This window comes from Gobio gobio, assembly GCF_949357685.1.
Source record: "Gobio gobio genome assembly, chromosome: 15".
NCBI lineage: Eukaryota > Metazoa > Chordata > Actinopteri > Cypriniformes > Gobionidae > Gobio > Gobio gobio.
Window position 1 is genome coordinate 50,897,355 of NC_137108.1, and position 17,034 is coordinate 50,914,388.

At 34.9% G+C, this 17,034-nt stretch overlaps 2 protein-coding genes across 6 annotated transcripts in view; both read right to left on the bottom strand.

Moving 5' to 3' along the window:
* Positions 1–1,376: 1,376 nt before the first annotated feature.
* Positions 1,377–6,898, bottom strand: LOC307138079 (uncharacterized protein). 2 transcript variants are annotated; one of them, XM_079836214.1, is made up of 3 exons: positions 6,719–6,898; positions 6,368–6,625; positions 1,377–2,650 (listed from the first exon to the last, which is right to left on the bottom strand). In XM_079836214.1, exons 1-3 carry the CDS (start codon positions 6,786–6,788, stop codon positions 2,517–2,519), a joined length of 462 nt encoding a protein of 153 aa, XP_079692340.1. In that variant the 5' UTR covers positions 6,789–6,898; the 3' UTR covers positions 1,377–2,516. The 2 variants fall into 2 exon arrangements, with proteins under 2 accessions (XP_079692340.1, XP_079692339.1); XM_079836213.1 differs by having other exon boundaries at positions 6,368–6,640; positions 6,719–6,851.
* Positions 6,899–10,761: 3,863 nt separating this feature from the next.
* The window catches only part of brd2b (bromodomain containing 2b), a 50,706-nt gene continuing 44,433 nt past the window's right edge, over positions 10,762–17,034 (bottom strand). For 3 of the 4 annotated variants that reach the window (XM_079838025.1, XM_079838027.1, XM_079838026.1), the window contains exons 11-12: positions 15,395–15,523; positions 10,764–11,704 (exon numbers count right to left, since the gene is read on the bottom strand). In XM_079838025.1, coding sequence (XP_079694151.1) covers positions 11,583–11,704; positions 15,395–15,523 — 251 coding nt within the window. In that variant the 3' untranslated portion in view covers positions 10,764–11,582. Of the gene's footprint in view, positions 11,705–15,394; positions 15,524–17,034 lie in introns of all 4 variants that reach the window. The other variant, XM_079838024.1, reaches the window with a different exon arrangement.

Consider the following 17,034-nt stretch of genomic DNA (forward strand, 5'->3'; position numbering starts at 1 on the left):
GCTTTTACAGCTTTTAAGACAGCATTAATTCATTATTAAACAAGATTTATGATTTTACCACCCAGAGAACATCAGGTGGAGCGACCATATATTAATTTAAAATACATATACAATATACTGTACATATGAATCATTGTAGTGTCTAATATATCACATGGTAAATTCCCTTTCCATTTCTTTATGTATTGCCCTTTTAGTCCAATTCATATAAACGGACACTTTTCTGTGTTTTTATGTTTTTGTTTTTAACTGTAAAAATTATTTATATACATTATATAACAGTTTATGTTTCTTACTTCATTTTGCAAATACAGTGGGAATTGATAGTTTTAAATGTAAATTTGCTGGTCGGTGCGACAGTTAAAAACAAAACATAAAAACTCCTTATGGACAATTGGATGTTTGAACACAGAAAAGTGTCCGTTTATATGAATTGGACTAAAAGGGCAATACATAAAGAAATGGAAAGGGAATTTACCATGTGAAACATAGATATACATAATAAAGGCTGGATGTCTTACGGCGGAGTCTCTAACGTCATCAGCGGCGGCCATCTTGTCACAGGCAAGCTTTCTGGCGGCTCCTGATCTGAACACAAATACTCTCATCTCGCTGAAATCTGGACGGATTTACAAATGGTTTGGTTTCTTACAAACGTTATTAACGTGGCTATAATTCTGGACGCTTGAACAAATTATGAATAATTATTCATAAGTATGCAGTGTCATAACTAACATCTCTGACGTTTATAACAAACCAAAAAAATTGGTAGAAAATGGAGCAAGTTATGGTTATTTCAAAAGTACACGCACCATTAAAACACAATGAGTGAGCGAGCTGAGTGAGACAAGATGGCCGCCAGGTGCAGACGTCCACCTCCATTGGCCAGCAGCGGACGAGACATCTAGCCTTAATCGAGCCAAAAAACAGAAAATTCTATTTTTGGATAATTTTCCGTGGCCGAAATCTCAGTCCATCCCTAGTTGTAACGTCTCGCAGGAAAAGCTTCTCTCTAATCTATGTTTATAGAAAAGTTTTAACTGATTAATTTATAGGTAATTCTCAATAAATCATCTTTTTGCATGTACCGTAACTAGGGGTGTAACGATTCGTTTTAACAACGATTCGATTCGTATCACGATTTGAGGTTGTCGATACGATTCAAGGACGATATTGGTTAATTTAGAACGATACGATCCGAAACGATTCAGTGACTTGAAATCGATTCAGTAACTTTTTAGCCAAAAATTGTGTGACTGAAATAAATATCTGGACACTGGTCAGTGCAGGTGAAGTTTCCTAGATTCCTGTTGTTTCTTGTAAGGGAATCAGGTATCAATTAATTATGGATATAAACAAACAAGTAAACAACAATTAATGGCAAATGCATTCAAATTTTATTTGAATAAAGTGCAACCAACAGTTTAGGTTGAATTAACAGGAAGTTAACCTTTTCTGCTCTCATTTTCAATATTCAATACATTTTCAATAAAAGCACAGTAAGTGCAACCAACATTTCAACAGTAGGTTAACCTGCTACTTCTGCTTTTGTTTTCCAACATACAAATATTACAATATTAATATCAAAAATAAAGTGCAACTAACTTCTCTTCAGGTTTAATTAATAGTAGGTTTACCTGCTACTTTTGCTGTTGTGTTTCAACATTAAAATAATATAAATACTATATTAATATCACAAATAAAGTGCACCCAACATTTCTTCAGGTTGAATAAACTGGCTGAACCTGCTTTTACTCTCAGTTTAATAAACAAACAATATTTAACAAAAGATAAAATGTAACTACCAACTACTCTTCAATGACTACAGATTTTTTCCCCAAAAATATCACCATGATCTGACCTCAGAACACTTCTTTGTGCGTTCATTATGTCTCCAGCAGTGCTAAAAACTCGCTCTGCTGGCGCACTGGTGTCAGGAATGCACAGGTAACATTTAGCAAGGGTTGAAAGTACAGGTAAAGTTAGCTCTTTCTCCTGGTGGCTTGATAATTTCTCGTTCGTTGGCTTCTTCTCTGTCATCCGCCATGCTATGTTTTGTTTTCTTAGCGCTGCTGCTGCTGGTGCGTTGCGATGATGTCACAGATAGGCCGACTGAATCGAGTAACGTTTAACGGCTTTATCATTAAAAGTGCTAAGAAAAAACATCCTTATAAAGTCTGATGTGCTTAAATCCAATCCGTTATTTCCTATTATCGATACAATCGATTGATTACCTTTTAAAACGATGTTAGATCGATATATGTCGTCCGGAAGGCCAAGTTGCCGAGCACAGATCGATGTAGTTAGATCATAGGAATATAAATCGATACATCGATGTAGTAGATGAATCGTTACACCCCTAACCGTAACGCCTGCAAAGATATCCGAACAAATATAATATATAAATATGATAAAAGTCTCAAATATTCAATAAATAGTTACATTTATTCATATTATAAATCATAATAAACAAATGATTGACAGTGTGAGGATTATGTTTGTGATGTTGTGAAGGGTTATACGGCCGGCAGCTCCATCTTGCTCATTACGATTAGAATGATTCCCACCACAAATCCCAGAAATCCCACAAGAATTCCCACTACAAGCACAGCCGTCTCCAGCTCCTGAGAGTCTTCCGGAAGATCCACCTCTGAGAGACACAAACATCAAACGTCACACATCCAGCCGGACATTTCAATATTTATCAAACATTAATGGTGGAAATAAAAACAATGCATATCTGACATTTTGTTTCAAAAATATCATGCATTCTAATATTATTTTGCTTCACAAATAATATGAAACTGTGCATAAATATATTTGATGAATATTGAATTGCAATTTAATAATCAATAAATAGCATTGATTTTTTAAAATTAAATATCATGTAAATGTAGAAGACTGCCAGGGGTTAGTAAAAAATAAAAATAATAAAATAAATACAAATATAAATAACAAAACATTTAAATAATATAAATATTAAATAATTTAAATATAAATTAAATAATACAGATATTAAATAATAAGTACAAATAATATAATTCCTAAATAAATATTTAAATAAATAAATACAAATAATAAAAATATTAATACATACTAAATACACATAATAAATAAATAAAAATCATATAAATAAATAATATAAATAAATTAATACAGATATTTGATAATAAACACAAATAATATAATTCCTAAATATTTAAATATAAATAATACAAATAAAAATACATACTAAATACAAATAATAAATAAATATAAAGAAATAATATAAATATAAAGAAATGAATACAGATATTAAATAATAAACACAAATAATATAATTCCTAAATAAATATTTAAATAAATAAATGAATATAAATAATACAACAATAAATACACACTAAATACAAATAATAAATAAATAAAAATCAAATGAATAAATAAAAATATAAATAATCCATTAAAATAATATAAATATTAAACAAATAAATAAATAAAGGTAAGACTTTACAATAAGGTTCCATTATTTAACATTAATGCATTAGCTAACAATGAGTAATACATGTGTTACAGTATTTATTAATCTTTGATATACAGCTGTTCATTGTTAGTTCATGTCAGCTCTATTAAATAATATCAACACATACAACTTGATTTTATTGTAAAGTGTCACCAAATAATAAAATAATGTCAACTATTTGGTAACACTTTACAATAAGGTTCTGTTTGTTAACATGAACTAACAATGAACGGTTGTATTTTTATTAACTAATATTAATGCATTAACGGTGCAGGGTGTAATATTTATGACAGAAATGCAATATAATATATATAACTATGTCTTCAGACCTTACATAATGATCCGTTATGTTTTATTATTTTAGATAATCCCCTTACCGTGAAGCCGCCATTTTGTGCCGCTATGTTGCCTGTTATTTTTTTTTATGTGTATTGTTATTGGATAATTTCTATCTATCTATCTATCTATCTATCTATCTATCTATCTATCTATCTATCTATCTATCTATCTATCTATCTATCTATCTATCTATCTATCTATCTATCTATCTATCTATCTATCTATCTATCTGTCTGTCTGTCTGTCTGTCTGTCTGTCTGTCTGTCTGTCTGTCTATCTATCTATCTATCTATCTATCTATCTATCTATCTATCTATCTGTCTATCTGTCTGTCTGTCTGTCTGTCTGTCTGTCTGTCTGTCTGTCTGTCTGTCTGTCTGTCTGTCTATCTATCTATCTGTCTATCTGTCTGTCTATCTGTCTACCTATCTGTCTGTCTGTCTGTCTGTCTGTCTGTCTGTCTGTCTGTCTGTCTGTCTGTCTGTCTGTCTATCTATCTATCTATCTATCTATCTATCTATCTATCTATCTATCTATCTATCTATCTATCTATCTATCTATCTATCTATCTATCTATCTGCTTTAACTGATTACAAATTCAACATATAGGGCCTACAAATATGAAAGAGACACATTTAGACATTTATTTTAAGATTTTTACATTCCAGCTTAATGCATTTGAATTTTTTTTTTAAAAAGGGAAACACATCGGCTCTTGAACAACTGCAAATCATTGATAATTACAGACACTGTTGAAAACAGACGGCTGCATTGGTAAATTGTTATACTGACAGTTATAGCTAAATACATTGCAATGGATTAGCTAGCTAAAATATATGTGGTGTGTCCTTAGCTATTAGCAATCAAAATGATTTGATGAGCACATTTCTCCTCAATTCTCATTACCATAATGCATCTGGACGTTTTACTTTTGAGCTTGCAATTCTCCTTATAGATTAAAAAAACATTATTTTTAAAGATTTTTTTCAATTTTTTTCTTCAAAATGAAAATTTCCCGATGATTTCCTCACCTCCATCTCATCCAAGATGTTCATGTCTTTCTTTCTTCAGTGAAAAAGAAATGAAGTTTTGAGGAAAACATTCCAGGATTTTTCTGCACATGATGGACTTCAATGGGAACCAACGGCTGAAGGTCCAAATCACTGCAGCTTCAGAGAAAGGGCAAAAAATACACATTTATATATTTTTAACCTCAAATGCTCGGGTGTTGTTGTTCTTCACGGCGTATGATGTCATCACGTCGGAAAGGTCACATGACGTAGGTGGAAGTGCCGAAAAACTCCATCACATGTTCTCCTCCAACTTCGTTGTTTTACCTTTATTTCTGTAAAGGGCGTTTGATTTAGTCTTGGTTTTAACACTGGGTCGGCACTTCCACCTACATCATGTGACCTTTCCGACTTGATGACATCATAAGAAGAAGAAGAACACCACCGAAGTCACGCATTTGTGGTTAAAAGTATATAAATGTGTGTGTGTGTTGTAAATGTGTCTGATGGTTTGTCTAGATCAGACTCTATTCCTCGTCTGGGGTCAGAGCCTCTGAAGCTGCAGTGATTTGGACCTTCAACCGTTGGTTCCCATTGAAGTCCATTATGTGCAGAAAAATCCTGGAATGTTTTCCTCAAGAACATTCATTTATTTCCCACTGAAGAAAGAAAGACATGAACATCTTGGATGAGACGGGGGTGAGGAAGTCATCAGGAAATGTTCATTTTGAAGTGAATTAATCATTTAAATCAGCATTACAACACTATATGTATATATAAAAAAAATTATGTAATTAAAATAATAATGTCATTTAAAAAAAAAATCATGTTTGGGGTCAGTAGTTAAAAAAAAAAGAAATTAATAGTTTTATTCAGCAAGGATGCATTAAATGGATCAAGTGACATTAATAATGTTACAAAATATTATATCTAAAATAAACGCTGTTCTTTTGAACTTTCTATTCATCAAATAATCATGAAAAATAAAATGCATCAGTTTCCACAAACATATGAACTGTTTTAAACACTGATAATAATCATAAATGTGTCTTGAGCATCAGATCCTCATATGAGAGTGATTTGTGAAGGATCATGTGACACTGAAGACTGGAGTAATGATGATAAATTCAGCTTTGATCACATGAATAAATTACACTTTATTATATATTCACATAGAGAAAAGCTGATTTGAATTCTAAAAATATATCACAATTTTTACTGTATTTAAAAAAAAAAAAACATCCTTCCAACCCCAAACTTTGTAAATAATAAAAATAATTGAAATATATATTTGCATTAAAGTAATGATGATTTGAAAATGCAAATGCAAGGTCTCCTTTTCTTTAAGTATTTTGTTTATGTTGATTTTGGGGTGAAATATGAATAAGAAATATGAGATATTACATAGCTCAGACATTATATTCTCCTCATACGCAGTGCTTATGTAAGCGGACCTGCTCCGAGCGGGATTCGAACCGAGATTTCCACGCACAGCTCGGCCTACGCCTCTTACACTTACCAATGGGTTCAGGGGGGCCATTTTCTCCGGCAACACAGCGAGGAATATTGTAGAAGCAGGTGCCGATGGAGACGTGCGCTATAGACGGCAGATTGCGCCCGAGGGTCCAGTCTGACGCGAACTCTGGCAAACGCTGCTTTGCCGTGAAGTGTGTGTGGTCAACGTGCCAGAGCTCGTGTCCGTCAAACTCCAGCTCGAACCCCGCGTCCATCAGCTCTATGTGGCAGTAGGTCAGCTGACGCATTAAGTGCTTGCTCCCTGAGGGAGAACAACCTTGTTTAACCATAAACAACAGTGATAAAATCTCACAGCCGGTTCAAACAGTAGTTAACAAGAAGATAAAATAATTACCTTGAGCTCTTGAGAAACTCCAAAAGACTGAACACGCGCAGCATTTCAATGCCACAGACAAACAGGGCATTTACCGGTATATTCACTTCCTCGTGCATTCTGCACAATACAGGTTCCTGATAGAAACTAGAGCACTGAATTCCTGAATTCCACCTGCTAAGCAGGTTTCACTTCTTTTGTGATGCATGACACCGTTGTTTTTATTTTATTGTGCAAAGTTTTCATTGGCTAAACGGAAGATCTAATATGGTAAATAAAATTAAATTCTTAGGAAAGGACGATAACGATAAAGATAGATAAAGATATAGGCTAGTTTAAAAAACTATGTTGCTAATGTTATATTTAAGGCCCGTTCACACCAAGAACGAACTATATTAGCCGCCACACCAGCCGACAATATGGTTACGTTTATTCTTGTGTGCGCTGCAGTTTTATCGTCTGTCCCTTTAAATGCTCGAGCTCTGCGTCCGAGGTCCGCCATGTCAAGTCATCTTTATTTCTCCAGCTCTTTCACACACAGATAATTCAAGAACAAAAACAAACTAAATATATTGCACAAAATGAAAACAATAATGTAAATATTATTATTATTATAAGTGTGAATGAAAAAAAATGATAAGCGCATTAAAAAATTAATCAGCATGATTTCATCTCTTAAATGTGTTAGTGTGGGTTTTGGTCATAATTTAGACTTTAAAAAAAAATCTAATTTCAGGTTATCATCTCATAATTTAGATTTTTAAATCATAATTTTGACTTTAAATCCAAAATTTTGAATTTTTATCTCAGAATTTTTAAAGTCCTAATTTCAATTGTTCATCTCACAATGACTTAGCATGTCATATTTTTGACTATTTATCTAATAATGAGGACTTTTACAATCATATTTTCAACATTTTATCTTTGCATGTCATATTTTTTACTTTTTATGTAATAATGAGGACTTTTAAAATCATATTTTCAACATTTTGTCTTATAATTATGACTTAGCATGTCATATTTTTGACTATTTATCTAATAATGAGGACTTTTACAATCATATTTTCAACATTTTATCTTAGCATGTCATATTTTTGACTTTTTATCTAATAATGAGGACTTAAAATCAAATTTTCAACATTTTATCTTATAATTATGACTTTTAAAATCATATTTTTGACTTTTTATCTAATAATGAGGACTTTTAAAATCATATTTTCAACATTTTATCTTAGCATGTCATATTTTTGACTTTTTATCTAATAATGAGGACTTAAAATCATATTTTCAACATTGTATCTTATAATTATGACTTTTAATAATATTTTTGACTTTTTATCTAATAATGAGGACTTAAAATCATATTTTCAACATTGTATCTTATAATTATCACTTTTAAAATCATATTTTCAACATTTTATCTCTTGATTATGACTATGACACTAAATATTCAACTATATTAGTGATCAGCTCATTTCAATTATCAATGTTTAGAACACCCTTTCAGGACGCGAGGGAAGGACGCAGTTGAAGGAATTGAATCAAGTGAAATAATAGAACCGCTGGAGCGATTGTTAATAAGATGAACGAACACACGCCTCGCGAGCAGCGGGACTTTTATTATGCCACAGTCGCCACTTCCGCTCCTCCGCTCATGAGTGTGAGTAACGCAGCTCTGCTGATCATATTACACACATCTGAGTGTGTTGATGATGGGATGGCGTTACTCTGTGTGTTCTCTCAGCCGCTGCTATGACACTTGTTCACACTGCAGTGAGAGGAAAGCGTTTCTGCAGAATAAAACCGCGGATATGATGTCATCGACAGGCCACGCCCTCACACGTCCCGGTTCCTCGGGGAAAATAGGGTCACTTTTGATTTCATGACGGCTTTAATATGGAGAACGATTTTTTAACTATATTTTTATTGTTAAATATAATGATAGATTAGTGACACAGAAGATATGGTTGAAATCACTTTTCCCCAGCGGATGAAAGATAAAGACATTGTTGATGCTCAAACAGCCAATCAGAATCCATCCTGCTCTAAAGACTAAAAGCATTTAAAGGGACAGACGACAAAACTGCAGCGCACACAAGAATAAAGAGTGTTATAATCCACTGGTGTTCATGCTAATATATTTATCGTTATATTTGTGTGTGTGTCTGTCTGTTTCTGTGTGTGTGTGTGTCTGTGTGTGTATGTCTGTCTGTGTCTGTGTATCTGTGTGTGTGTGTGTGTGTGTATGTCTGTCTGTGTGTCTGTCTGTGTGTGTGGGTGTCTGTCTGTCTGTGTGTGTGTCTGTCTGTCTGTCTGTGGGTGTGTGTCTGTGTGTGTATGTATGTCTGTCTGTCTGTGTGTGTGTGTGTGTGTGTGTGTCTGTCTGTCTGTCTGTGTGTGTGTGTGTGTGTGTGTGTGTGTCTGTCTGTGTGTGTGTGTGTGTCTGTCTGTCTGTCTGTCTGGCTGTGTGTGTCTGTCTGTGTGTCTGTCTGTGTGTGTGTGTGTGTGTGTGTGTGTGTGTCTGTGTGTCTGTCTGTCTGTGTGTGTGTGTGTGTGTGTGTGTGTGTCTGTCTGTCTGTGTGTGTGTGTGTGTGTGTCTGTCTGTGTATGTATGTCTGTCTGTCTGTGTATGTATGTCTGTCTGTCTGTGTATGTATGTCTGTCTGTCTGTGTATGTCTGTCTCTGGCTGTGTGTGTCTGTCTGGCTGTGTGTGTCTGTCTGGCTGTGTGTGTCTGTCTGGCTGTGTGTGTCTGTCTGGCTGTGTGTGTCTGTCTGGCTGTGTGTGTCTGTCTGGCTGTGTGTGTCTGTCTGTGTATGTATGTCTCTCTGTCTGTGTATGTCTGTCTGTGTCTGTCTGTGTGTGTCTGTCTGGCTGTGTGTGTCTGTCTGTGTGTCTGTCTGTGTCTGTGTGTCTGTCTGGCTGTCTGTGCGTGTCTGTCTGGCTGTGTGTGTGTCTGTCTGTGCGTGTCTGTCTGGCTGTGTGTGTGTCTGTCTGTCGGTGTGTGTGTGTCTGGCTGTCTGTGTGTGTGTGTGTGTGTGGCTGTCTGTGTGTGTGTCTGGCTGTGTGTGTGTGTGTGTGTGTGTGTGTCTGTCTGTCGGTGTGTGTGTGTCTGGCTGTCTGTGTGTGTGTGTGTCTGGCTGTCTGTGTGTGTGTCTGGCTGTCTGTGTGTGTGTCTGGCTGTGTGTGTGTGTGTGTGTCTGGCTGTCTGTGTGTGTGTCTGGCTGTCTGTGTGTGTGTCTGGCTGTCTGTGTGTGTGTGTGTGTCTGGCTGTCTGTGTGTGTGTGTGTGTGTGTGTGTGTGTGTCTGGCTGTCTGTGTGTGTGTGTGTGTGTGTCTGTCTCTCTGTGTGTGTGTGTGTGTGTGTGTCTGGCTGTCTGTGTGTGTGTGTGTGTGTCTGTCTGTCTGTCTGTGCGTGTCTGTCTGGCTGTGTGTGTGTCTGTCTGTGCGTGTCTGTCTAGCTGTGTGTGTGTGTGTCTGTCTGTGTGTGTCTGTCTGGCTGTGTGTGTGTCTGTGTGTGTGTGTGTGTGTCTGTCTGTCGGTGTGTGTGTGTCTGGCTGTCTGTGTGTGTGTGTGTGTGTCTGGCTGTCTGTCTGTGTGTGTGTCTGGCTGTGTGTGTGTGTGTGTGTGGCTGTGTGTGTGTGTGTGTGTCTGGCTGTCTGTGTGTGTGTGTGTGTGTGTGTGTGTGTGTGTGTGTCTGGCTGTCTGTCTGTGTGTGTGTGTGTGAGTGTGTGTGTGTGTTCTCCTTATGCACTGATTGATAATGAAGAAAAAGGAACAGGGTTTTTCTCAGTGGATTTTACAGCGGAGTGATATTTTTGTTTAGTTAAAGTGTCTTTCATGACTGAAGTTACCCAGTAAAACTCAAGCCATCAAAACGTCATGGCCTTGAGCCAAACCAGCGCACTCATGCTGTCTCACTGCAGTGACTAACCTCTTATAAATAGCCTCTAAACACCCACAACAGTACACCTAGTATTTCCTGTTTCGCAAGGCTACTAAACCGTACCGAGCACAAGCATTAAATACATAAAATGCAATATTAAATATGAAACAAACACCACTTGACACGGTTCACTTGTTGTATTTGTATTTCCATCCAAATAAAAACCAACGTATAATCTGGAGCGCATAAACTCTGAATATTATGATCTGCCAGGTGTCTTATATATTCAGAAAGAATATCCTAGAAAAGAGAGGTTAGAGCAATGCAAAGAAGCACAAAGCAGATGGACTCTATATACAGGAAATAAACGAGGCTATTGCTTAAGAACCAGATCTCACGTTTACACTCGACTTCTCTCCAGTGCTCAAGAACAGATCCAGTCCATCTCCTCCGGTCCAGTGAGGCATTATGGCTGTTATTTTAGAGATTGATGCAATATGACCAGCGCAGCTTCATCCAGATCAAAGCAATAACTCGAGAGCCGTTTCATCCGCACGGAAAGTCACTGAAATGCTTGGGTTATTATATCATACTGTACATGCAAAACAAAGCGTCCAATAGCACACAAACCCTTTAAAGCCAATGCGAAGTCTGTGTATCTTCTTATTACTAAGAACCGTGCATCTCCGTGTGTGTGTTTTGTTCGCTCAGAATGCCCTGATATTTAAAGCAACGCAGACGGAAGCAATAAATGTAAATTAAATGGAAGCAAAACAAAACAACAAGCCGTTTCGTCAACTAAGAAAAGTCGTTTCTCATCGGAGTTTCCCATTATGGGCGTTTTGGTAAAAGTCTTCTTTATAAAAGAAAAAAAATCATCCTACACAGTATATACATGTATTTTTTTTGTGTTTTTTTTTTGAGTTCCTGGGATCCGGAGGCACGGAAAACAACACGTGTGTACGCTTCCCAGAATTCAGTGTGCCATCCAGACGTCCTCTTCACCTGGAGTCAGAGTCACTGGAGTCCGAAGAGGAGGAGGAGGATGAGGAAGAGTCCGAGCTGGAGCTGCTGGCGCTGAGACGGGACGCCACCGCATGAGGCTCCGGCCCACTGGGCTTCTCTGCTCAAACACACAAGCACAAGTTTAGTATGTTTGAGATTTATTTTAAAGGTGCAGGGAGTAATGTTTATGAGGATCTATTGACAGAAATGCAATATAATATGCATAACCATGTTTTCATAATGTACCGTTATGTTTTTATTATCTTAGAATTAGGGTTGGGTACTGAAATCCGGTTCCAATATGGCACCGGTACTTATATAACCGGTTTGTACCAGACCGAATCAGAACGCAGATTTCGGTTCCTCATTTCGGTGCCAAAATTCAAACGTGCTTTCGCGCTTTGGCTGAGCCAGAGACAGACGCTCAGCGCTCGTCACATCACAACTCATGACAACTATTCAGTGTTTTCAACCACATCTCATGACAACTATTCAGTGTTTTCAACCACATCTCATGACAACTATTCAGTGTTTTCAACCACATCTCATGACAACTATTCAGTGTTTTCAACCACAACTCATGACAACTATTCAGTGTTTTCAACCACATCTCATGACAACTATTCAGTGTTTTCAACCACATCTCATGACAACTATTCAGTGTTTTCAACCACATCTCATGACAACTATTCAGTGTTTTCAACCACATCTCATGACAACTATTCAGTGTTTTCAACCACATCATGTTTATTTCAGGTTTCAGACATTTAAATGCTCATAAGTAGGCTACTAGCAAAAAACACACACTGATGTGTATGAAAGCGGCAATGACAATCCTTTCAGACGGTTATAATTTGACTAACGTTACGTGTTTTATTCACATCAGATACATGCACATTATACAGTAACTATATAGTTTACTCCATTCTTCTTCCAGTTCACTGGTCACTTACTTTCATGTATTTCGTGAGACGAGAATGAACTCAAGTGTTGTAAATCCGACAGATCCGATTCTGAGGCGCAAACTAACATGGCGCCGCCCATTGCGCTTTATAGATCAACTAACACACATTCACTCACACATTTGAACATCAGATAGTTTGTGACACAGTTAAGAAGTTTGTGAATATTTTGAATAAAAAGAAAAAGCGAAATAAACCCGATACAGCTGAGCTGTCAGCGCTATTGCGGCTGCTGTGTGTCATGTGAGAAACATGACGCGTCGCCATGGAAACATTAAGGTGATGCGTTCTAAAATATTTATTTATGATCATATTTCAAAATAAAGCTGAAGCTCGAAGCTGGTTTGTAGCAGAGCAAGAATACAGACTCTGCTGTTATTACGGTAACTGTTATTTAGAGTTATATTAGGCCTGTTGTAGTTGGGTGGCTATTAGGTTTTACTGTGAATTTGTAAATAAGTCAATAATAATTTGTAAATAAGTAAATTGTGTTTTGTATTTATTTATATTCATACATTTAAGTATACATTAAACTTTTAATAAATGGTTCAATTTAAATAATAAATAAATAAATAAAAAGCCATTTAAATGTCATCCACCTCGTTTGGTGGCCTTTAAAAAAAAAAAAAAGTATCGGTTCAGGCACCGTTTAGGCACCGGTACCGTTTTAAAAGTATCGGTTTGGCACCGGAATCGAAAAAAACCCAAACGATACCCAACCCTACTTAGAATGAGCCGTTTCTATCTACAAACACCGCGGGTCCCTTACAGTGAAGCCGCCATTTTGTGCCGCCATGTTTCTACGGCAGCCCTAAACGGACAAACTTCTCTACAGAGCGCTAGCTACTCTCTGCTCTCTCAGACGATGACATGTTTGTCCTGTGTTGGCCACCGTAGCTTCTCTATGTGCTCTGAAAGGGAGGGGTGAGCGGTTGCAATTCACAACCTCACCACTAGATGCCGCTAAAACTTACACACTGCATCTTTAATATTAATATACAGGATGTTTTTACAAAGAAAAATAATAAACTAATAGCTTATTATCACTGGCTAATTCATTTTCATATAGGTTTTATAATAGCTTAGAAGACAATAGATACAAATCTGACTTTTATATAAAATCCCTATAGGATTTATACAATATACAACAAGAGAAATTCAATATTTTTGTTTTTCTGCGAGAGAAAGGCTGTAAATGTTAAATGTGTAAATTATGTCATATAGGTGACATTTGAAGCAAACAGATTAAAAGCCATAAAACTTTAAAAATAAATAGTTCAGTTCATAAAAAAAAGTTGCTGTGCTTATTTTTATAAATTATTATTACTAAAAATAAGAGATATTACTATTGTAATAGAAATAAAATAGCATAAAATTAACCAAAAGTATTATTATAAAATAATGAAATTAATTATTTTCTTATTCCTAATAGTTATATTTCTTATTTTGTTTAGTAATACTAATTTATGTAGATTTTTTAAAAATAATAATAAACATTAAAATTGCAATACTAATATTTTGTGGCTGTATTAATTTATTTTCAAATGTTAAACCATCAAAATTAACAAAAAAATAATGTATTTTATATTATTATTAATATTAACAAATATTTGTATTATTATTATTATTACTATTAATAAAATAATGAAAATATTCATTATTAAATACATTTCTTATTTTGTTTAGTAATACCATTCTAAGAATAAAAATAACTAATTAATTAAGTAATAATATTAATAATAATTTATTTTATAGTGCAGCAATAAAATGGCAATACTAATATTTTATGGCTGTGTTAGATTATTTTTTGTTAATTTTGATGGTTTAACATTTGAAAATGAAGAAATTAAGACAGCCATAAAATATTAGTAATGCAATTTTAATGCTGCACTATCAAATAAATGATTATTACTTAATTAATTAGTTATAGATTTCTTATTTTGTTTAGTAATACCATTCTATGGATACAAATATTTAATAATAAATATTTACATTTTATAAATAATATTAATAATAATAATAATCATAAAGTATTTTTTAATAGTAATAATAATATAATTTTTATTAATGTTGATGGTTTAACATTTGAAAATGAAGAAATTAAGTATTTTACATTATTATTATTATTGTTCATATTAACAAATACTTTACTATTATTATTATTATTTATCAAAAAATGAAATATTTATTAAATATTCTTAGAATAGCAATATTTCATATTTTGTTAAGTAATACTAATTTATTTAGTAATAATAATAATTTATTTAATAGTGCAGCATTAAAATGGCAATACTAATATATTTTATGACCGTCTTAATTTCTGCATTTTCAAATGTTAAACCATGAAAATTATATTTTTTCGGAATCACAGCAAGTCTTAAAGGGACAGTTCACCCAAAAATGAAAATTCTGTCAGCATTTACTCGCCCATCCATAGTAGGAAAAAAAGTACTATGGAAGTCATTGGTTTGATTACCATCATTCTTCAAAATATCTTCTTTTGTGGTCAGCAGAAGAAAGACACTCATTCAGGTTTGGAACAAAATGAGGGCGAGAAAATGACAGAATTGTAAATTTTAGGTGAACTGCCCCTTTAAGGCTTCTCTTTTGTTGACAACAGCCGCTGTGCAAACGCGTCTCATTAAGTTTGAGCGGATGTAGAGATGGATTCATGTAGCATTTATTGCATTGTGGGGCTTTTTCTTTCTAGTTGTTTTTGGGCGCAGGTTCTCGTCCCGTGTGTGTACTCGTTTTCACCTGCTTGCTCAACAACAGCTCTACACACACACACACTATATTGATCCCGTAAGACACTAGAGAACAGTCTGCGGCTGGATCAGCCCTACCTTTGGGTTTCTGGGGTTTCTTGGCAGAGTTCAGCTGCCCGCTCACATCCTGCAATCTCCTCTCCAGTTCTCTCTTCTTCTCCAGAGCCAGTTCCTCTCGGCTCTTTCCACCTCCTCCCTTCTTCACGACTGCACACAGGACACATATAGATCACACTTTATACACTGCATCAGGGAACCAATTCATGATGCATTTAAAAATAGTGAGATATTGAGCTGCACGATTCTGGATAAATCACAAATTCAGAATGATTCAACGACTCACTCAAAGACTTCACTTGTTTGATTACTGGATGAATCAGTGTTTTTGGACAAATCTCTTGAATGAATGATTCAATGACTCACTCATAAAGACTTCACTTGTTTGATTACAGGATGAATCAGTGTTTTTGAACAAATCTCTTGAATGAATGATTCAATGACTCACTCATAAAGACTTCACTTGTTTCATTACTGAATGAATCAGCGTTTTTGAACAAATCTCTTGAATGAATGATTCAATGACTCACTCATGACGACTTCACTTATTTGATTGCTGGATGAATCAGTGTTTTTGAATGAATCTTGAATGAATGATTCAATGACTCACTCATGACGACTTCATTTGTTTGATTACTGGATGAATCAGTGTTTTTGAATGAATCTCTTGAATGAATGATTCAATGACTCACTCATAAAGATTTCACTTGTTTCATTACTGGATGAATCAGCGTTTTTGAACAAATCTCTTGAATGAATGATTCAATGACTCACTCATTAAGACTTCACTTGTTTCATTACTGGATGAATCAGTGTTTTTGAACAAATCTCTTGAGTGAATGATTCAATGAATCCCTCAGAAAGACTTTACTTGTTTCATTACTGGATGAATCAGTGTTTTTGAATGAATCTCTTGAATGAATGATTCAATGACTCACTCAGAAAGACTTCACATGTTTCATTACAGGATGAATCAGCGTTTTTGAATGAATCTCTTGAATGAATGATTCAACGACTCACTCATAAAGACTTCACTTGTTTAATTACTGGATGAATCAGTGTTTTTGAATGAATCTCTTGAGTGAATGATTCAATGACTCACTCATAAAGATTTCACTTGTTTCATTACTGGATGAATCAGTGTTTTTGAACAAATCTCTTGAATGAATGATTCAATGACTCACTCAGAAAGACTTCACTTGTTTCATTACTGGATGAATCAGTGTTTTTGAATGAATCTCTTGAATGAATGATTAAACGACTCACTCAAAGACTTCACTTGTTTCATTACTGGATGAATCAGCATTTTTGAACGAATCTCTTGAATGAATTATTCAATGACTCACTCATGACGACTTCACTTGTTTGATTGCTGGATGAATCAGTGTTTTTGAATGAATCTTTTGAATGAATGATTCAATGACTCACTCATGACGACTTCACTTGTTTTTTTAATTACTGGATGAATCAGTGTTTTTGAACAAATCTCTTGAATGAATGATTCAATGACTCACTCATAAAGACTTCACTTGCTTGATTACAGGATGAATCCGTGTTTTAGAACAAATCTCTTGAGTGAATGATTCAATGACTCACTCATAAAGACTTCACTTGTTTCATTACTGGATGAATCAGTGTTTTAGAACAAATCTCTTGAGTGA

Excerpts from the sequence above, each read along its gene's own strand:
- LOC307138079 (XM_079836213.1), bottom strand. The coding sequence starts at position 6,788 with ATGCCCTGTTTGTCTGTGGCATTGAAATGCTGCGCGTGTTCAGTCTTT. Across the intron at positions 6,641-6,718 it reads GAGTTTCTCAAGAGCTCAAG|GTTGTTCTCCCTCAGGGAGC; the intron begins GTAATTATTTTA and ends TGGTTAAACAAG. Across the intron at positions 2,651-6,367 it reads TGGCCCCCCTGAACCCATTG|AGGTGGATCTTCCGGAAGAC; the intron begins GTAAGTGTAAGA and ends TGTGTCTCTCAG.